Source organism: Rhineura floridana, chromosome 20 (assembly GCF_030035675.1).
Source record: "Rhineura floridana isolate rRhiFlo1 chromosome 20, rRhiFlo1.hap2, whole genome shotgun sequence".
NCBI lineage: Eukaryota > Metazoa > Chordata > Lepidosauria > Squamata > Rhineuridae > Rhineura > Rhineura floridana.
In genome coordinates this window covers 1,035,708-1,057,467 of record NC_084499.1, presented here as the reverse complement: position 1 = coordinate 1,057,467, position 21,760 = coordinate 1,035,708, and the positions used below count along the sequence as shown (strand labels likewise).

Sequence of the window (21,760 nt, the reverse complement as noted above, 5' to 3'; positions counted from 1 at the left end):
TTCATTAATGACCTAGAATTAGGAGTGAGCAGTGAAGTGGCCAAGTTTGCTGATGACACTAAATTGTTCAGGGTTGTTAAAACAAAAAGGGATTGCGAAGAGCTCCAAAAAGACCTCTCCAAACTGAGTGAATGGGCGGAAAAATGGCAAATGCAATTCAATATAAACAAGTGTAAAATTATGCATATTGGAGCAAAAAATCTAAATTTCACATATACGCTCATGGGGTCTGAACTGGCGGTGACCGACCAGGAGAGATACCTCGGGGTTGTAGTGGACAGCACAATGAAAATGTTGACCCAGTGTGCGGCAGCTGTGAAAAAGGCAAATTCCATGCTAGCGATAATTAGGAAAGGTATTGAAAATAAAACAGCCGATATCATAATGCCATTGTATAAATCTATGGTGCGGCCGCATTTGGAATACTGTGTACAGTTCTGGTCGCCTCATCTCAAAAAGGATATTATAGAGTTGGAAAAGGTTCAGAAGAGGGCAACCAGAATGATCAAGGGGATGGAGCGACTCCCTTACGAGGAAAGGTTGCAGCATTTGGGGCTTTTTAGTTTAGAGAAAAGGCGGGTCAGAGGAGACATGATAGAAGTGTATAAAATTATGCATGGCATTGAGAAAGTGGATAGAGCAAAGTTCTTCTCCCTCTCTCATAATACTAGAACTCGTGGACATTCAAAGAAGCTGAATGTTGGAAGATTCAGGACAGACAAAAGGAAGTACTTCTTTACTCAGCGCATAGTTAAACTATGGAATTTGCTCCCACAAGATGCAGTAATGGCCACCAGCTTGGACGGCTTTAAAAGAAGATTAGACAAATTCATGGAGGACAGGGCTATCAATGGCTACTAGCCGTGATGGCTGTGCTCTGCCACCCTAGTCAGAGGCAGCATGCTTCTGAAAACCAGTTGCCGGAAGCCTCAGGAGGGGAGAGTGTTCTTGCACTCGGGTCCTGCTTGCGGGCTTCCCCCAGGCACCTGGTTGGCCACTGTGAGAACAGGATGCTGGACTAGATGGGCCACTGGCCTGATCCAGCAGGCTCTTCTTATGTTCTTAGGACACTCTGGGCCCCACAACTGCACAATGATCAGACACAGAAGAATTGTGGAAACAGGATAGTGGCCCCAATTAGCCTTTTGGTCTGATCCAGCTCCTGGAGATGTCCTTGTAAGGAGATGTAAGGATGTCCTTGTTAGCCCTGATTCTAAGGCAGGGACCTCACAGGATCAGGTGCTGGGGACAAAAAACCTGGGCGGGCAGGCAGGACTCATGGGCTTCCCAGAGGCATCTAGTCAGCCACTGTGAGAACATGGGATGAGAGACTAGAAGGAATGTTTGGCCTAGTGCAGCCGGGCAGTTGTGATGTTCTTATTCATCAGTGGCTACAAGAGCACGGCGTGACCCCAGAATCTAGCTGTCAGTGGTAGACTGCCTCTGGAACTGGAGGCCCAACACATCACTATTAACAGGCCAGTTTTCTTCCACGAATCTGTTCAGTCCTTTTTACTGTGATGATTAAAAAATGCATGCTGTCTTTCCACAACTGCGTCCAAGACAGCAAAAAATATTTGGAAAAACATGAAAGCATTCATAAATTAAATACAGGCTTGGAAGAATTCTAGAGTACGGGAGGGTGGGGCTGGTAGTGTGTGTGTTAGTGAAAGGAAGTGCAATGCTGGACCTTGACTGAAGGCTGTGTTTTTTCCCTCTCTCCAGGTACCTGTTTAAACTCGTGCCTGGCAAGGGCGGGAGCAAAAGGGCTCCCGTCCCACGGCTCTCAGGCGGGGGTGACAGCCTGAGCACAAGATTCTGACCCATAAGGCCTGAAAGGAGTGTGCCAGCTTACTGGTGGGGAAGAAAAGTATAGTCGCCGGATGGTTTCAGCATGACGCACCTTCACATTCCCATCCAGGGACATACAAAACTTTGTGCTGCTGCCAATCACTTTGTGCATTATCCTCGAGGATGGTGCTAGCCCCTGTTATGTGTGTTGTGTGCGGGTGGAATGATTGTGGGTCTCCCTGGTGAGAGGAGGGAGCTCCAGGGATGGGGAGTGTGTAGTGTTGCCCCACCTTTTGGTGAGAGCGTACGTTTGGGTGGTAGCAGCAGAAGTGGGAGTGATGCTACGCCCTGTACACACACACTCGTGTGGCTGGTGGGTGGGGTGGCTTTGTCTTCCTAGTATATTTGTGTTTTAATCTGTTGGTAGTGATTATGATTTATTATGTTAGTTATTTTAGGTTATATTAATATTTAAGATGTTTTTTAAAAAATGTTTTGTATTGTCTTAAATGTGTAATTTGGTTATGATGTTTATTCATAATGTTAAGATGTTAATGTTTAAGATAGTTTCTTTTAAACATTTTGTATTGTTTTAAATGTGCAATTTGGTTTGATTCCCCCCCCAACACTGTAAGCCACTTAGAGGCTTTTTGCAAGTATGAAGTGGTATACAAATAAAATAAATAATACATGATTTCTTGTGCAGAGACCCAGGCACTCAAGAAGCCACAGGTCTCTCTCATTCCTTTCCTTCCCCTTCTGGACCCCCAACCCACCTGGGACCGGGGTTCAGCTCACTGGCACTCAGGTATACACCCTCCGTAGTTTGTCTGAAAGGACAGAGAGACCATTTGGGTGCTGCAAATCACCAGACGGACAAATCAAGTGGCCACAGTAGTCAGGTACTCTTCCACCTTGGAATTAGAAGCTCAGATTTTGCAGAGCATACACTTGAACTGGTAAAGAACCTGTAGATTGCTCTATCTGAGCAAAAATCAGGTCTTGAATAGCTTACCCTAACTGTTGATAATTTCAGAAGAGAAACTCAAGGAAAAGATATTGGAGAAGATTTTGAAGGGGGCCACATTTATGTCTCATCATAAACACCTGATGTTTTGGAATTGCAGTATCTCTAGAATTTTATGTAATAGTTAAATTTGTTCTGTATTTTATGATTTTATAATTTTGTGATGTTTTCATCAATTTGTACATTATATTGATGCCATGACATTTTTAATGAGTTGGTGGTTTATAAATACTTTTATAAATAAAAAAATAATGTCATGAATTGGTCATCACTTGTGAGGTTCTCATGTGGCAGGAAGCATTGTAAGAGAGGGTGGGTAAACATAGCCTGCACATACAGAGAGAGAGAGATAGGTTGTGCAACCCCCCCCCTCAAACTGGGCAGTTGAGTGCTGAAGCTGATCACTAAATCAGAGGACTTGGGTAGTTATTGTCAAAGGGCTATAGCTAATGTTAACCATACTCTGAGTAGACCCCACTGAAATGAACGGACACAACTAACTTAGGTACCTTAGCAGGCCTGTTCTGAGTAGAACTTAAAGGGATGCAACCTGAAGTTAATACCACATTTTACACAGATACATTTGTGTTCAAAGTGGTTTACAGAAAATGAACAGTAAAAATACAGTAGTGCAAAAACAATAATATCACTACAACATAAACACGAACATGCCAACAATCAACAAGCTATTGGGAAATAAAGCAAAAGGGAGCAAGCGTAACACTTAATAATAATAATAATAATAAAATTTTATTTGTTTGTCGCCTATCTGTCCGACTTAATGGACACTCTAAGCGACTTACATAGAATAAAATATACAATATACAATCAACACATTCAGCAATTTAATCTAACACCAAAAACAATAATTAAAACATTAACCAACAGGTCAATTTAAAAATGCCGCAAAGTGGATGGCATTAGGACATCCTAGCAACCCCCGCCCAGCTCATCAAATTGATCCAATGACTAGGGAGGAGGTGACTTGCAGCCCCATCAGGGCTCCACCCACCCTAGCCCTAGCCCTACTTTATTTTTGTTCCTTTTTGCTTCTGCTGTCAAAATTGGTTGGGTCTTGGGTGGGGAGGGCAAAAATTGTTTGGGGAACCTGATCATGGTCCCAAACTGGGAGTTCACCACACCTGCTCTTAAATAGATAAATACACAAATGATCCATGTTGTTATTTCGGCAAGTCAAATTTCAACAAACAGCCCAGCTGGTCCAATCTCCGGACACCTCTCTCTTTCTCTCTCTCCTGTGCCTTGAAAATAAGTCAGTTAAGTTACCAACAGTTGTGTGGAGCAAAAAATCCATAATCCAGCTTCAACAGACAGCACAATAACCATAGTCAAAGCTTATCATTCAATACCAAGAGGCTGCACCAATTAACATTCAAAATCAGGGACAAATCAGACTGCACCACTGGGGTGGGGTGGGAGTGGAACGTAAATGTGCTTGAACATTCTTGTGAAAGCTCAGAAGCCTCTGTGAAACTTTGGCCATCATAGGTTGTTCCTGTTCTTTCCATAACTTGTCAAAGATGAATGCTGTAAAGTAAGTGCCACTGAACACACCTGAACCACTGTTAAATGTGCCAGAATTTAGCTTTGCTTGAGTTTTTGGTAAGGCCATTTGGATGCAAGAACCACTCTTGAAAATAAAGGCTCCTCCAGGGTGGGCAGGAATATTTGTTACTCACGGGGAGGCAGGATGAAGCCGTTCATATCCAGGCACAGGCTTCACCGCCAGGTACGTGTGGTCTGGGCGTGGAGGTCTGCAACCACAGAGAGAGAACCTCAGGGCACAGACAGCAATGAAAAGCGAACACACGCCCTTCCACAGAGACACCATAAGCGCCCACTCAGCTGCTTCGATCTGCAGAAGGAACTCCAATTTTTACAAGTGCCACATAATGTTTGACCGCACATGCAAGGAATTGGATCCTTCAAGTGAACCAGCGCCTACGCTCTGGAACGCCCATGGATATTTGGCAGGCACCTTCACCCTGTTGTTTTCAGCACCTCCTAAAAGCAAGCCTACTCAGATATATAATTTTGATACATTTTACCATATTATTTCATTTAAATGTGTATATTTTTAAAATCTGCTTGTTTCACTTATATTTTGAACTTTTTTCAGTTAAGTTGTTTTATCGATTTTTAAAAATGTATATTTTATGTAAACCGCTCAGAGGCTTTGACGATTAAGCAGTATATAAATCCTGATAAATCAGACCAAGGTGTTGCAAGACTTTCTGTTCCTATTCTGCCCAAGGCGTCTGAAGATGATAGTCAGTACTCTTCAGGAGCCTTCCCCTTCAGCTGTTTTGGACTATAGCACCCATCAGCTCTAGCCAGCATGGCCAACAGGAGGAGTGGTCCAAAACAGCGGAAGACCCCCAGTTGGAGAAGGTTGCCCTTGACTATAGAGGCGGGCTGGGCATTTGACTGGTCAAGAAAAGCATTACTCAACTGACCAGTCAACTTTGTCAGAAGCATTTTTTAAAAAGCATTCCCTTCTAATCCTCAGCAGGCTTGATATGGAATAACATGTGGAATTTGCTGCCACATGACGTGGCAATGGTCCCTTGCCTTACGATGGCTTGTAACTGTTGCTGTGACACCAAGGGATCACTTTTTGGGGAAAAACAGTGCTTGTTTTGTAAGCCCGTATGGGTGGTTGTAATATCTATTTCAGAAGATGCTGGATGCAAAGAAGGAGCGGGAGGGTTGTCAGGGGGAGAGGATCTTGACTGGTTTTTATTTCTCTGTATTAGAGAACTAGTTAAAAAATGTAAAACAAAAATTGTAATAGACTGCAGCAGCTCAGCCAGCCTTCCTATAAAATGCGAGTGATTCACCAAACAGTTCCCCTCGTTGCCTTTTATCCTGGCACACCAGGGCAGCCTGCAGCTACGACAAGAACAAAATTTCAGCAATTATTCAGAAACGAGAGGTTTTAAAGGCAGCTTAGAGTGCAACATTGGCAGCAGGGCAATTCTTTGCGCATCATCCACATTAAGGCTTTGTGGAGTATTTGACTGCAGTGACAATAACAAGCTGTCAATTGGCAAAATCTGCCCAGTCCATTGACCAGTGGGCCAACCTGACTCTTGAGAAAACGGCCTTTCCTTGCGGCTGCGTCCTGGGATGAAGAGAAGAGGCTCCCTGGGAGTGTCTCTAATTTAATACACCTTTGTGTCAAGGTCTGCACCCATAGATGGCAGGCGCCATCCCCGCTGCTGCTTGTGTTCATGGAGATCAGAGCCCACCTCCCCGGGCAGAGGAACAGGGAGAGGGGGCTTGGGGTGACGACGGCCCTAGCAGGCTCTTGAGCCAGGCCCTTGCAGGGTGTTCCAAGAGCACATGCGCATTGCCCCAAAGTCCAGACACAGCAACCAGATGTCATGGTATATTTTAAAGCTAGGGAGACACGAGCCTCCTTTGACAATGGCAAAGCTGCTCCTGGCTTGGCTTGGCTAACTTACGGGACAGGAGGGTCAGGCCTCTTGGGAGGTGAATAACCAGCAGTGGCTTCCTTCCCGGTTTTCCTGGAAAAGGAGAGGGGGAGGGGGAGGCTGGGAATGAACACAGGCTGGGGGGCAGCAGCGAGACACACAGCGGGCCAAGGAGCTGACAGCTTGAAGGAGCCACAGGCGGGCTGTGCAACTGGCAACACACAAGCCGAACAGCAGATGGCCACAGGCCAGCATTACCTGCCCAAACTGTGGCCCAACTCATCCCTGATCTGCCACCCCAGGGGGAAACGGGCCAGCCCGCCCCCATCATCCTATGTGCTTGCTGTTTGCAATGGGTTGCTGGAGCCTAGTCCTGGGCATGCGGGCACAGAACCCTCCGGAAACAGGGCTGCTCCTATCACAGGCTCCTTGAGGAGCTGCCACTAAGTGGGCAGGACAGAAAAGCCCAGGCTGGATCACAGGGAGCAGGACTGTTGGGAAAGAGCTCTCAGGGAGCCGTCTGAGCTGCTCACCTGGGCTAGACGGCCCCAATCCCTTTAAGGCAGCTTCAAAGAGCAAGGAGAAGGAAGGGGACGGTTTGGGAGTCTTCACAGGCAGACAGACCCACAAGATGCCCACTCCAGGACAGGGGCACACGCCATTGCCGGAGGATGGATGGGCAGGGAGGCTGAGTCCCTCTCTCTCTCTCTCTCTCTCCTGGCCCACCAGACTCACCTTTGCTTCTCCACCAGGCGCAGGAGGCAGACGACCACCACAAGCAGGACACAGGTGGAAAAGAAGCTCAGGAAGGCCAAGGCAGCCACAATGGCCACCAGGGTCCCTTTGGTCAGCACCTCCGGGCAGTTGCAATCTGTCATTGGCACTATGGCACAAAAAGGGAGGCATCTGTGAGGAAGGAAATGCTCGCCCAAACCCTCCCCTCCAGCACTGAGGCCGCCATCATGGAGCCGCTCTCTCTCGTAGCTCAGGGGCAGAGAGAAGGGTCCCCGCTCTGCAGGCAGAATACCCCCAGCTCAGTCGGCAGCGCCAGGCAGCAGTGGCAGCAATTATGGAGAAGAGCCTCTTCGGCCCTACTGGGGCCCTGGGGAGCTGCCGCCAGTCAGAGCAAGAAGGATGAAGAGTCTGGCCTGGAGTAAGGCAGCTGCCCGTGACCCCCCCTTAGCAGGGCAGTGTCATCTCCCCCCCAGCCCAGCAGGAGGGGATGGCTGCCTCCCCCTCCCCCACCCCCACATCATCTCCCTTCAAGAGGAAAACTCTACACTGCCCCCCCAGCCAAATTTCAGAGGAGGGGATGGGGAGAAGCTGCCTTACTGCCTATGGAGGCCCCACGGTGCCCAATTTCCAGGTGTCTGGACTCTTCCGGATACTGTTAACAATAAGCACAGTGTTAATTTATGCCCCCCCCCGGCAGAGTCACCACCACAGAGCTGGGCCAGAGCACTGCGGAGGGGGGGCGTCTGTCTCATCTCAGCTAGAGGCCCTCCTCTTATTTTATTTATTTATTATTTGATTTATATCCCGTCCTTCCTCCCAGCAGGAGCCCAGGGAGGCTTTTCTGCTTATTAACACCAGGCACAAGATTTCAATAAAAAAGAAAAGATGACAAGTGGTGGCCTGTCACAAAATGTTGCAGTTTACCCCACGCCGCCCCCTAGTGGGAGCGCTCCTCTTCAGGGTTCTCAGACTTGTTGACTCACACCAACGCTCCTCTGGACTCCGTCTGGCTTGCTCCATCTTCCCTCCCCTCCCCTCTCCCCAAAACAGGCACCTTCGACATTCCCTGCCTCAGCTGCCCCCAATCACAAGCTTCACGGCTAGACTTACAGGATGCTGGAGATCCAGTACATTCAGACGCCTTCTTTTTCGCCCCCGGGGTGGAAAATCGAGCTGCCCATAGAGAAAGAAACCAGGATTTCAGTTAGTTGTGTCTGGGCAGCAAAACATCTGTCCAACACATCCACCCACCTACCTTCACTTCAAATGAACTTGGAGAATGGGGGTTGGACCTGATGGCCTTATAGGCCCTTCCAAATCTACTATTCTATGATTCTATGAAATACAAAAGATAGCAAAAGGAGCTTCTCCCTTTGGCATGCAGAAGTTCCTTCTCTAGACAATGAGTTAAGATACTCTGATATTTTATCCCTGTGTCCTCAACTTTTCAGAGGGCAACTGGAAACTCATATGATGTTTTGAGAGATTTTTTTTAAAAAAAATCATTCACAGATTAATATACTAATGTGTACCTAACTATGTAGAAACAGCTCCCTTATTTTTGGGCGACCTCATTTTGCTCCCAGACTGATAGGCATTCAACTGCCGAAGTTTGCTTTTACAGGGAAAGATACCTGTCTATTATTATTATTACCACTATCATCACCGCCATTTATTAATTTTTATACTGTTTAATGCCCAGATGGCTTCTAAGTGATTTACTAAACATAAAAACCAATTACACAACATTGTTAAAATACAGAATCATTAAAAATACAGCCCAATTACAGTGGCGACACCTTTGGGGTGGACTTGGCAGAGGGCAGTAAAGCACTTTCTCTCTCTGGGCAGCAGACAACACTCAGCTTCCCAGAGGCCTGAACTGCTGTCCCAGCTGGGAAGCTCCACAGGTGGAACAGAGCTCCCGTCCCCCACATTTGCAAGAGCAGAGCTGGGCTAAGTGGGCGAGAGAAAGTTGCCTAAAACAAGCTATGTGGTTCACAGGAGTGGGGAGATTCACACTGGGGACTTCCCAACACAGGTAGCTCAGTCTCTCTGCCACTGTGCTGCACTACCTCCCAGTTGGATGCAAAAACCTCTTGACCTTTCACAACAATCACCATCTTGGCAGGCAACCCACTGGCCAATGGCTTTAGGGTGAATGTCCTAAAATTATGACAGTTGGGATTGGTATAGTGGTTAGAGTGTTGGACGAAGACCTGGGAAACAAATCCCCACTCAGCCCTAAAGTGCCCTGGTGACCCTGGGCCAGTCACTATCTCTCAGCCCAACCTACCTCCTAGGGTTGTTATGAGGAAAAACATGGGGAGAACTCTGTACGCCGCCTTGAGCTCCTTGGAGGAAAGGCGGGACTTGCATGTAACAAGACAGAAAGAAAGGCACCATTTCTGAACTCACCCTCCTCACTGCCCTGCGGGAAATACTGTCACTGTCTTCATCATCATCATCTTCCTCATCCGAGAGGTCTTCCGGAGAGGTGTCCATTTCGTCTCCTTCCTCCGAAGATGCATAGGGATCAGAATCAGGTGGCTGAGCTCTAGCTATCTCTGCCCCGCTCATTTTCACTAGAAACCGAAGAGAGGACTCAACTCTGAGAAGGGCAAGGAGGAAGGGGTGCAGGGATGCCCTTCACAAGCTCAGCACAGATGCCAGGCACCTCCATCACTTACCACCTGGAAAGCGCCCTCCCACCAGGCTGCAGCAGAAGAGGGGAGGGGAGGGACAGAGGGCACTCCAGCGGCCTGGCAAAGACCTGTAGCTTCGGCTCTGCCTCCCTTCCTTGAACTGTTACCACCCCAGCTGCCCCTTAGAAAAGCCGTTAACTCAGAATGTGAACCCAAGTTTGCTTATTTATTCCCTTCCTCTCTCCCAAGACATTTTCCTTGTTGTTGTTGTGACTGTTCAGATTGTAAGCTGCCGGAGGGCAGGGACTGTTTTGTTTGTTGTGCTGTGCGGGCCTCTTTTTTTAAAAAAATTGGTGAGTGGGGTTAAACTAAATTAAGTAAACAAACTCTGAGTAAAAGCAAAATGTTAAATCGTGGCAAGGTTTTGAGTTCTCCAGAACTCTTCAGTCAAGATGTTAAAGCAGGAAAGGTAGTGGTGGTGAGGAGGACAAGGAAAAATAAAAAGCAAAAGGTCTAGCAAAGTTACTGGTCTACAAAATAAGTTTTAGTAGCTGCTTGTTCACACATAGTAACCCTAATTACAGTCTGGTTAGGTATTGGACTAGGAGTGGAAAGACCTGCATTCAAATTCCTACTCAGCCATGTAGCTCTCAGTGTGAATCTCTTGGGTCAGTCTCTCTCTCAGCCTAACCTACCTCACAGGGTTATTGTGAGGATAAAAGTGGGAGGGAGAGGAACATATATTTATACCTTGCCCTTCCTTGCTCCCAAAGAAGCCCAGAGAGGCAAACATATGAGTGACCAGTCGGTCTTCGCATATAACACCTGTCCTGGCGCTTCTGCACTGGCTTCCTATTTGCTTCCGGGCGAGATTCAAGGTGCTGGTTTTGACCTATAAAGCCTTACACGGCGTGGGACCTCAATACCTTGTGGAACGCCTCTCTCGCTATGAACTTACCCGTTCACTTCGTTCAGAATCTAAGGCCCTCCTCCGGGTACCAACCCATCGGGAAGCCCGGAGGGTGGTTACAAGATCTAGGGCCTTTTCTGTGGTGGCCCCTGAGTTGTGGAACAGCCTCCCCGAAGAGGTACGCCTGGCGCCTACGCTTCCATCTTTTCGGCGCCAGGTAAAGACCTTTTTATGCTCCCAGGCATTTTAATCTTCTTAACTTTTTAAATCTTTTAATCTGTATTTTAATTTTTGTAGTATTTATTTTGTTTTTGCTGTGCTTTTCGTTGTTTGTTTGTATATGTTTTTGTATTTTTATTATGATATATTGTATTTTATTTTGTTTGTTCACCGCCCTGAGAGCTATTTCGCTAAGGGCGGTATATAAATTGAAATAATAAATAAATAAATAAATAAATTAAAACAATTCCAATACAGATACAGAAGCCGACTGGGAAAGATCTCTCCTTACAAGGCTTATTGGAAGAGGAAGGTCTTCAGTAGGCACCAAAAAGCTAACAGAGATGGTGCCTGTCTCATATTTAAGGGGATTCCACAGGGTAGTTGCCGCCACACTAAAGGTCCGCTTCCTATGTTGTGTGGAATGGACCTCCTGATGAGATGGTATCTGCAGGAGGCCCTCACCTGCAGAGTGCAGTGATTGGCTGGGTCTATAAGGGGTGAGAGAGATAATCTTTCAGGTATCCTGGTCCCAAGCTGCATAGGGCTTTGTACACCAGGACCAGCACCTTGCACTTAGCTGTCTTGAGCTCCTTCGAGGAAAAAGTGGGATAAAAATGTAATCAGTAATTTGTGGCCTAGAAGGAAACAAACATTATTTGTAAAATGCCTGCTTGGTTGCCTGGATGAGATTCTTTCACTGAAATTAGTAACTATTTTTAGACTTGCGTCTAGTTTTCTTTGTGGCAAAGGATTTTGTGAAATATACTGTTTTATTGTTTATTTGTTTGCAGTTGGATGTTTTGTTTTATGCTATTGCTGTATGTTGCCTAGAGGGTTTGTCATGAGGCAGCTGACAAATTCTATAACTAATGAAATAAAAATTATTTAGTCCTGAGCCAGAATAAACCCGTTTCCAATTTCGGTGCTACCTTCATTTCTTCTGACCCATCACTCAGGAGTCATGCACAATCCTCCGGAGTGGCCATGTTTGGAGGGGAGAACAGCAATGGCAATAAACACAGAACAAAGGGAGGCTACAGTGTCTCCCAGGCTGAATTTCAGCCTGTGTGATTAAGCCTGTAATTCAGGGCTCCATACAAGTCAGTTTGTTTTGCTAAATAAAAATTCAGAAGCAAGGTGAGCCAGATTAAGTGCAAAGAAAAACCAAAGCTTGTAACCTTCAGTTCATGTGGAATGCATGCAGCCCAGCCTGTATTTCTGTCCTGCATGCTGGCTGTATATGCACTGAATAGCCAAAGGCTTTCTACCCTAAGTTTTAGCACACTTTGCATGTATAAGGTCCCCGATAACCCCCCCGGCACCTCCAGGAAGGCTGGGTGAGCCTGAAACTGCAGACAACATTGAGCTTAGTTGGGCCAGCTGTGTGTCAGAGAATTCTCTGTGTTCCATTTGCTGTGGGTGCAGACGGCAAGACAGAAGGATCCTTTCCCTGCCACAATACACAACAAGCTGCAAGACTCACATGAAGACGAGGCAATGATGCTTATGGAGAAGATGCAAGAGAAGAGCATGTCAGAGTCCTTTGCCCAGCTCCTCACACCCTCCAAGGAGTTCTGGCTACATACAGCTTGCAGGTCCCCAGCCAGGCTGAAGGATTCTGGGACTGTGACATCATAGTGCCTCAGAATGTCTCCTGGCCAATGGGCAGCACTTGCGGGCCCATCCTCAAGGAGCCATCTGAGCAGGCTGTTGCAAGGGGGGCGGGTGGCCCTGCTTCTCCTCAGCTGAGGTGCTGCAGCTCCTGGAGAGCCTGGTCAGGCTTGGTTAAACTCCCGCAGCGACAGAGTTACTATCTGCGTGCTTAGGAGGAACTCAGGAAGGAAGCTCCATTTCAGACAGACCAACTGGGCCCATCTAGCTCAGTGTTCTCTACCCACTGACTGGCAGTGGCTAGGAAGTTTTTTGCAGCCCTACCCAGAGATACCACCAGGGACCTTTCACACACAAAGCAGATGCGCTACCACCGAGCCCACAGCCCTTCCTATTCACACGAGCAGAAGCAGAACTGAAGGGTGGAAAAGAGCTTGGCAGGTCATCTTCCCACTCCATTGCAGCAGCAGGAATTCCACCCCAAAACAATTTCCTCTCTTCCTGTGATCCATTTTCCAGCTTAGGGTTTACCTTCCTTTTTCAAAAGGCGTGTGAACATGCCCCATTCTCAAACCAAGAGCTGCTCACAAGGTCAGTCCTCCATTTCTCAAGGCTGAGCTGCCACCAGCATTATGTGAGCTCACAGGTTCTCATTAGATTTTGGGGCTTGTTTAATTTTTTAAACCCATCCCGCCCCCACATGTAGAAGCCACATTACTTTTCAGTGGCCCCGTTTTGTTTCCAGAGTGATGGGTACCTGCTCAATCCATCCAAGTTCATGATAAGCAGACGTGATGACTATGGCTCAAGAAACGGACATCTTCCCAGGGAACGACTGCCTGAAGGCACATGAGGCCACCTCCTGGCTGAAGCTAAGCAGTGCCGGGTTAGTGCCCAGATGGATGATCGCCTGAAAGCCCAAGGACATACCACCTTCAGCTCCATGATGGAAGAAAGGCGGGAAATAAATGCCAGACAATAACCAAATAAATACATCTTGAGAAGCAGCCCATCTCTGAATGGCAGTTACTGGAGGCAAGCATGGGGGGAGGGGGAGGGCATTTGCCTTCTTCATCTGCTTCCTCAGGGGATGCCAGACAAGATGGACCCACTTCGGTCTGATCTAGCAGGGCGCTTCCAGACTAAGCTTTGTTGGAGCTCCAGCCTGTGAGTAAGAGAATCCCACCCGTCACAGAAGGGGCCAAGTCTTACCCAAGAATGCATAGTGCATTCTGGAAAGGGAATGGCGCAGGCCCCAAGCTAGAGGAGGCCTGACACGCGCGTCTCTGAAGACAGCACATCATTTCTGCCTCTTGGTTCCCCTCACCCCGTATTCCCATGGGTTCCGTATCTTTCTCTGTGGCTTACAATGCCAACTGGTGGGCTGAGCCCAGCTGCCCTGTGCACGTATTGTAAGGAAGAACAGCAACTGGAACCCGAGTGGCAACATGCAGCAAAGCAGAGGCCATCCCCGTCCTCCAGGCGAGAGGAGGGAGTAAAACTACAAGGCACTCCTAGTGATGGGACGCAAGCCATTTTATTGTGAACAAAGGTGACACATCAAACAAGTCCCAACGTCTTCCATGCCGAGGGGTGGATGGACTTCAGGGGCCGTGACGCCTCAATTTCACATCCTGGAGCCTCTTCCTGGCAGGCTGGCACAGCAGGCAGGATCTGAGGGTGGCCCTTCACCTCCCGCCAAGCGCACAGTGTGACAGTGCCGTGCTGCTCCCTCCACAGCAAGAGGCTGCTCTTCACATACACACCCCAACCGCTCAGGAGAAGAGCTCAGGTGCAGCTCTTGGGAAGGCGGTAGACGCCACCTGAGTAGATGAGCTGCTGGTCCCGGACCTTCTTCTGGAGGAAGCCCTGCAACTCCTGGATGTCAATCTCCGTCACCATCGGGCCAGTCATCACAAAGATCTTGAGCATGCTGTGGATGCGCTCCAGGGAGAGGCTCTCCAGGTTGGTCAGCATCGCTTGGATGTACGTCCAGAAGACCTGCATGGAGGAAGGGGAGACATCCACGCAGAGGTCACCCACACAGAAGCTGGAGGCCTGTTGTGCATGTGCAAAGGGGCCTGCGGCAGTGCACTAAGTGCCTATAATGAGCGGTGCTGCGGGGCTCAAGGCTTTCCCTTCTCCGACCTGGGAGGCCACTCCCCGCCTACTCCATGGTGCGTGCAGGCCGCCGCCAGGGCAACCAGTGGCAAGGAAAAGGCAAATGGTGCAGCCTTGTTCAGTCCCAATGGCTTCCGTGGGCTGGCACCTCAGCTCCTGGCCAGCCCCCCAGCTCCTCCTCCTTGGAGGAATGGACTGGCGCCAATGCGGCATCGCAAATGGCCACAAGAGACCGTTCCTCGCCTCAGACACAAACACCAACATATCCTGAATCATGCAGTGCTTTTGTGGATACTAATCGCAAGCCACATTGGGGGCCAAATCTGGGCCAGGAAGTGGATTTTTGTCCATACAATAAATACAAATCCCTTCCTTGAAGCGAGAGCAGGACACACCTCCCGCTGTTTCCCTCAGAGGCACTCTGGCCAAGGATCTCACCATCAGTGCTATTAACCCTCCAGTTCTGCAACCTGGAAGTCCAGAGTGTTCACACAGAATAAACGGTGCCAATATGCACAGAGCGAGAGATCTAAGAGTCTGCATGAGGCAGAAGAGAGGCACTAGCTCAGTGGGGGAACTTTGCCTGCAGGCTGTGTCAGGTGCAATTCCAGGCATCCCCGTGAAGGGAACACCAGGTGGCAGCTGAGAGGGAGAGAAGTCTACGATCCCGGACAGCCATGAAGCATCGGGGAAACCATACTCAGCTATGTGAACAAATGGCCCATTCTGCTATCAAGGCGCTAGCTGGGTTTTCTGCAACCAGGTTCAAGCAGCTGCAAAGAACGGCCAGTCTCTCTCTCTCTCTCTCACACACACACACACAGAGCGCACAGGTTCAGGGTCAGCACCTGCAACTCCCCCTCCTTCTGGTCGGCCTGCGAGGCCATGGCAGAGTCGCCTTCCTCATCACTGTCGATCAGCACCACTTTCTCCGCCCGGTCCTTCTGCTCCTCCTCGATCACCATGAACGTGCCGGGGGGCTCCTCCCGCAGCACCCCCTGCTGCAGCCAAAGGGTCATCTTGCGCCGGAGGGACGCCGCAGGCACCTTCAGCACTTCACTCAGCTCCTGCAGAGTCCATGTGCCTGAGAAGGGGGGTAAACCCCAGGAGCACACCAGTCACGCACAGGACAAGAGCTGACCAGAGGAGGAGGGGACAGGGAAACGGGACAAACAGCTCAGTAACAGAACTCCACCTCCCCACCCCCGCCACGCAAAGCTGCCTCTGCCAGGCAGGCTGGGATTCTGCTGACAGCATCTGCTTATGACTGCAGACTTTGCCTGGTGTAAGAATTGCCTCTAGAAGGAATCTCCCTCTCCACCTCTGTACCACAATTTACTAAGATAGGAAAAGGATTCTGAAGCTGTCCCTTTTCATGACTGCTTTATTGGCACTCCTCCCCTCATCAGCAGCCTGCCTCCCTCGCCACTGCCTGTCTCGGTGGCCCTGGCCAACTGCTTCATTGCACCACAGATGACGGTGATGCCACAGAGATTCTGGAGGGGCTTTGCACTGGTTTTGAACAGAAGGGTGGGATCAGTCAAGGGGATGGGAGAGAAGAGGCGGCCTGATGGCTGAGAGAGGGGACAATGGACCCAAACCCAGGGGGTGAGGCCTGCTGAGCTAGCTGGCACCCCGGCTCTGGAGTCTCATCCATGTCCTGCTGCCCAGTGCCAGCCAACCCCTCCCCCCCAGGCACTAGCCTCCTGGGAGAGGGCGGCAGCGCACAGCCGCAGGTTTCCAAGGGGACCAGCAGACTCACCCTTGCTCTGGAAGTGCAGGATGATGGCTGCCTGCACAGGGGAAACAGAGAGGGAGAGGGTGCGGTCCGCCAGCTCCACATCCAGGTAGACCAAGCCCAAGTGGTGCTTCCAGTTCAAGGTCCGCATGGCCTGCAAAGGATTGGGCAGGCGGGGAGGCTCAGCAACCCGTTCCCGCTGAAGGCAGCAAGGGCTGTGGGAGTCATGTAATGTGGCCAAAGGCTGGGAAAGCCGCTCTCTCCAGAGGCCAGTGTGGGAGGCCGCTAGCCCTCACCCGCTACTGGTCTGGGGCGCTGTGCTGCTGCGGGCAGCTGAGGCAGTTGCGTCGGGAGGAAACGCGATGCCGGGGCCGGAAGCTGCTGCTGCAGCAGCGGAGAAATGGAAGCGGGACAGGCAGGAGCCAGGGACAAGTGTGGTGTCGCCTCCTGAGTGCTGGCTCAGCTGCTCCACGAAAGGTGCCCCCTGCGTCCCACAGCCCTTTCTGGGGGTCAAAGGCCACAGGGGTGCCATGGCTGCTCTCTCCCCTCGGGGCAGGCCCCCTCACCTTCAGCTTCTCGTACTTCTTGGAGTATGCCTCCATGGCTTCCTTGATTTGCTCAGGGAGCTCCAGCTTCTCCTCCTTCAGGGGCGGCCAGAACTCGTTGGAGAGGATCACGGCCACGAGGCCGAAGGGGGGTCTCTCCTCCTCGGGGAGCTTCTGCTCCTCATCGCGGATGTTGGTGTTGATGCGGCGAGAGTCTGCCATGTCCTGAGGAAGGGGAAAGGGACACGCAGCCTCGTTTCAGTTGCCCGCCTACGGAGAGGGGGCAAATAAAGGGCTCGCTTCCTGGGCATCTCCAGACAACTGGCTTTGCTCTGCCGCTGAGCCACACCCACCGGTCTTCTTTAAAGCTCCCTGAGAGGTGAAGGATCTTTCACTACTCCAGGACTGCAACAAGCATCCACCTACTTTTAACATGACCTCGCAGTAATGCATCTGGGCTTCTCCGAAACGCAGCTTCAGCAGTTCCACATTTCGGATTTCCCTGAGGCAGAGAGAAGCAAAGGGTCTTGCGTAAGCCCCAGTGGAAGCAGAGGCCAAGATCTGAGCATGAATCCCAGGGGAAGGGGGAGAGGAGAGCCAGCAGTCACCCGCAGGGAAACAGCAGAAGCATCAGGTACGAGATCCAGGCCCAGTTGTGTCTTACGACATGCTTCACCCAGCCTGGTGACTCTCTGGAAGGTGCTGCCTGGGGCCTGGTCCTAGAAGATGCTGTTCTTGCCGCCACCCCTCCTAGGACTGAAGGTGAAGGAACCCGTAGTGCAGCCGGCCTTCAGGCGAGGCCTTGGGAAGAGCCTTCCAGCTCATCCTTCCCAGGCGGCAGGCGAGCTGGCCCTCACCTCTCTGCACTGTAGTTGAACTGGTGCAGCAGCCGGTCCGCCAAGAGCGTGCGGTATTCGTTGATGAAGAGGTCTTTGCTGCCGTAGATGCTCACCAGCAGGCTGATGATATCTGAGGAGCGGCGCTTGGAGCTCGACTTTCCTGGGGGTGGGGAATAAGATGACGAACGGCCCAAGGAAGGGCTGGCTTACAAGGAGAGCGGAGGCCCAGGGGGTCGCAAAGGGACCAAAACCATCAAACAAACAAGCAATCAAACAAAATCAACAACCCCCATAACAGCCACAAGAAGCTTTGGTACTACTCTAATAACAAACAGTATCATCTTAGTCTATCAAAAGCCTGGAAAAAAAGATGAGTCTTCACCTGGCACTGAAGAGTCACCAGCAATTCAGGTGTAGCCAGAGCTGCATGCAATTTTGCCAATACATACTTTAATTCTGTAGCAGCAAAGACAAATTCTGTGCTAAAGCAAAAGCAAAAAATCACCCCCAAACCCTGAAATCTAAGCCAATTATGAGACTGCTTGTGCTGCATAATTTACTCTGCTGCTTATGGTCTATGGGGAGGCGCTAAAAAGCACTGCAGAATGGAAAGGGAATGAAGCAGCTCCTGGGCTTATTGTTGTTGAGCCTCAGCTAACCCAGAAAGGACAGGAAGGGGGGAGGCATGAGTTTCAGGCGCCTCCACTGCCAGAAGAAGCAGAGTTGGGGATTGTTGTGTCTGAGCAGGACCTTGCGGGAGGGGGTCAGCCTGCACTCCAGCCAGTTCCCACGGGTAGCGCACTTCCCGACGAACAGAGCGCGCTGCCCCCAGCTGATGCAGAGGACTTGTTGGGGGAAGCTCCAGAGACAGTGCCAGCTCCTCCCTTGCCAAGCAGTTCCCAGGGGGATACCAGTGTGGCACAGACCCCTGACCTCGAGCCCGTTGCTCGGGAGCAGGTGTCTTCCGATGAGCTGTTGGATGCGCATCCCCTGTCTCCTTGTTCCCGCCGCCGCGAGAAACGGACAGGGCAAAGACAGGAATTACGAAGGAGTCAGAGATTACGTTCGAAAACATTTCCTACATAAGCCTGCCGCTCTCAGTAGGGAGTCATTGAGTCAACTTCCTTCACACGCTGCAGAGCATGTCTAGAGTATAGTTAGGGATTCTAGTGAGTTAGCGCAGGGTTTCCTATGAAGCGCAATGCCTTTGATGTATCCATTACTCTAATAAAATGAGATTTACTTGCACCCACACTTCAGCCTCATTCTTCCGGCTCTGGATGGGACAATTGTGGGGAAGGTCAGCATTTTAAATATTTTAATAAATATATTCAATAACTTTAGAGAAATCTCCAAAGTGTTCATCTTTTTTAATAATAATAATAATAATAAACTTTATTTCTACCCCGCCCTTTTTCCAATAGGACTCAGAGCGGCTTACAACTAAAAACAACACCGTTAAAACATACAGAGTATATTATTAAAAAAGAATTAAACTATGAGAAAAATTAAAACCATAAAATATAGGTTAAAAACAGCGGACAATTTAAAATAATAAAATCATATAATGTAATCACCAAACCTATGACACTTAATCCTGGTCGTTCTCTATCCCAAATGACCGTTGAAATAAAACAGTCTTTACTTGTCGCCGGAAAGACAGCAAGGAGGGAGCTGATTGCACCTCACTCGGGAGTTCCACAGCCTAGGGGCGGCCACCGAAAAGGCCCTATCTCGTGTCCGTGTCATATGTGCTTGCGAAGGTGTGGGGAACACAAGAAGGGCCTCACCTGAAGATCTCAAATCCCGGACAGGTTCATGTAGGGAGATATGATCTGTCAAATAGTCTGGACCTGAGCCGTATAGGGCTTTGTAGGTCAAAACTAGCACTTTGAATTGTGACCGGAAACAAACTGGCAGCCAGTGGAGCTGTTGTAACAGGGGAGTTGTATGGTCCCTGTAACCAGCCCCGGTTAGCACTCTGGCTGCAGCTCTTTGTACCAATTTAAGTTTCCGAACAGTCTTCAAAGGCAGCCCCACGTAGAGCGCATTACAGTAGTCTAAGCGGGATGTAACCAAGGCATGCATCACCCTAGTCAGATCAGGTAGCTCCAGGAACGGACGGAGCTGGCGCACCAGTTTTGATTGGGCAAATGCGCTCCTGGATACAGCAGCAATCTGGGCCTCCAAATTCAAAGCTGAGTCCAGGAGTACACCCAAACTGCGAATCTGAGACTTCAGGGGGAGTGTGACCCCATCCAGCACCGGTTGAATCCCTATTCCCTGATCTGCCCTCCGACTGACCAGGAGTACCTCTGTTTTGTCAGGATTTAATCTCAACTTGTTTGCCCGCATCCAGTCCATCACTGATGCCAGACACTGGTTTAGGACCTGTACGGCTTCCTTGGCTTCAGGTGGAAAAGAGAAATAGAGTTGAGTGTCATCAGCATACTGATGGTACCGAACCCCCAAATCCCGGAAAACCTCTCCCAGTGGTTTCATGTAGATGTTGAATAACATGGGGGACAAAACGGAACCCTGAGGGGTTTTTTCTTCTTTGTAAAAAAGCAAGGTTCTTTACATACAGATTTATTAAAAATTAAAAAATTAAGTGGCTGCAGAAATGTGTTTATTTGATAAATAATTGTTCTCTGGTGCCATAAGGACTAGAAGCTTTTTAAAAACTGAAATGTTTGGATATGGCAAACCCTGCATTGGATATCAAACAGCACACCTGCTGTAGCACAAAACACCTCTGACTGGTATTGCACTCCCTCTTTTGTCGTCGTAAATTACACAAGGGACCACTTAACAACAAATTTTAAAATAAAACTTTGATTAAAGGACAAAAACATATTTGCTAACAATAAAGACACGATTTATTGACCTATTCCCTTTGAAAAACATTAAACAGCCTGACTAATAAGCAAGCAGCCATTTATGTAAACTGAGAAAAGTCTCTCTGCAAAGCTTCTCACACCAAGGTCTGCTACAAGACCAGCTGGACTTTTGCAAAGCCCAAACCCCACCCTCTGCGTAATGGGGGGAAACCAGAGCAAAGGGACCAGGATTGCTGCCTTCTGTAAGGCCAGACTGTGCGCCATCTACTTAGACCGGCAGAAGCTTTCCCCTCAGTTGCTCCCCAAGATCCGCAGGGATCTTGACTCCGATGTTGCGACAGATGAATCCATTAAAGTGTCCGGAGCACGGCCTTGTCCTTCATTATTGGATGAGTTTCAGTTGGTGCAGCTCGAGGAAGTGGACAAGGTGCTTGGAATGGTTTGGGCGACCACGTCTGTTCTGGATCCTTGCCCATCTTGGCTACTGAAAGCTAGCAGGGCTGGGACCACCGGTTGGGCCAAGGAAGTGGTTAATGCCTCCTTGAGGGAGGGAGTAGTCCCTGGTAGCCTCAAGGAGGCAGTAGTGAGACCTCTTTTAAAGAAACCCTCCTTGGACCCAGATAACTTGAACAATTATAGACCGGTGGCGAATGTCCCTTTTTTGGGCAAGGTTTTGGAACGGGTGGTTGCCGGCCAGCTCCAGGCGCTCTTGGATGAAACCGATTATCTAGATCCATTTCAATCCGGTTTTAGGCCCGGTTTTGGCACCGAAACAGCCTTGGTCGTCCTGTATGATGACCTTTGTCGGGAGAGGGACAGGAGGAGTGTGACTCTGTTGATTCTCCTTGATCTCTCAGCGGCGTTTGATACCATCGACCATGGTATCCTTCTGGGGAGACTCGCGGAGTTGGGTGTCGGGGGCACTGCTTGGCAGTGGTTCCGCTCCTACTTCGCAGACCGTCACCAGAAGGTAGTGCTTGGGGAACATCACTCGACACCATGGACTCTCCATTGTGGAGTCCCTCAGGGGTCGGTCTTGTCCCCCATGCTTTTCAACATCTACATGCAGCCGCTGGGTGCGGTCATCAGGAGTTTTGGAGTGCGTTGCCATCAGTATGCTGATGACACGCAGCTCTATTTCTCCTTTTCATCTTCTTCAGGTGAGTCTGTTGATGTGCTGAACCGTTGCCTGACCGCGATAATGGACTGGATGAGAGCTAATAAACTGAGACTCAATCCAGACAAGACCGAGACACTGCTGGTAAACGCCTTCCCTGC

General features: G+C 49.5%; 2 protein-coding genes across 5 annotated transcripts in view; both read right to left on the bottom strand.

The window, feature by feature from the left end:
• The window catches only part of LOC133373759 (uncharacterized), a 30,018-nt gene extending 16,466 nt beyond the window's left edge, over positions 1-13,552 (bottom strand). For 2 of the 4 annotated variants that reach the window (XM_061603915.1, XM_061603918.1), the window contains exons 1-7: positions 13,157-13,552; positions 9,430-9,622; positions 8,122-8,184; positions 7,609-7,663; positions 7,012-7,159; positions 6,307-6,369; positions 4,519-4,593 (exon numbers count right to left, since the gene is read on the bottom strand). In XM_061603915.1, coding sequence (XP_061459899.1) covers positions 4,519-4,593; positions 6,307-6,369; positions 7,012-7,159; positions 7,609-7,663; positions 8,122-8,184; positions 9,430-9,622; positions 13,157-13,179 — 620 coding nt within the window. In that variant the 5' untranslated portion in view covers positions 13,180-13,552. The remainder of the gene's footprint in view (positions 1-4,518; positions 4,594-6,306; positions 6,370-7,011; positions 7,160-7,608; positions 7,664-8,121; positions 8,185-9,429; positions 9,623-13,156) is intronic. The other 2 variants (XM_061603916.1, XM_061603917.1) reach the window with 2 other exon arrangements.
• Positions 13,553-13,917: 365 nt separating this feature from the next.
• The window catches only part of ANAPC2 (anaphase promoting complex subunit 2), a 17,244-nt gene continuing 9,401 nt past the window's right edge, over positions 13,918-21,760 (bottom strand). Inside the window, exons 8-13 of the mRNA XM_061603827.1 lie at positions 17,661-17,802; positions 17,230-17,305; positions 16,825-17,028; positions 16,283-16,412; positions 15,369-15,604; positions 13,918-14,400 (exon numbers count right to left, since the gene is read on the bottom strand). Of these exons, the coding sequence (XP_061459811.1) occupies positions 14,188-14,400; positions 15,369-15,604; positions 16,283-16,412; positions 16,825-17,028; positions 17,230-17,305; positions 17,661-17,802 (1,001 nt within the window). The 3' untranslated portion in view covers positions 13,918-14,187. The remainder of the gene's footprint in view (positions 14,401-15,368; positions 15,605-16,282; positions 16,413-16,824; positions 17,029-17,229; positions 17,306-17,660; positions 17,803-21,760) is intronic.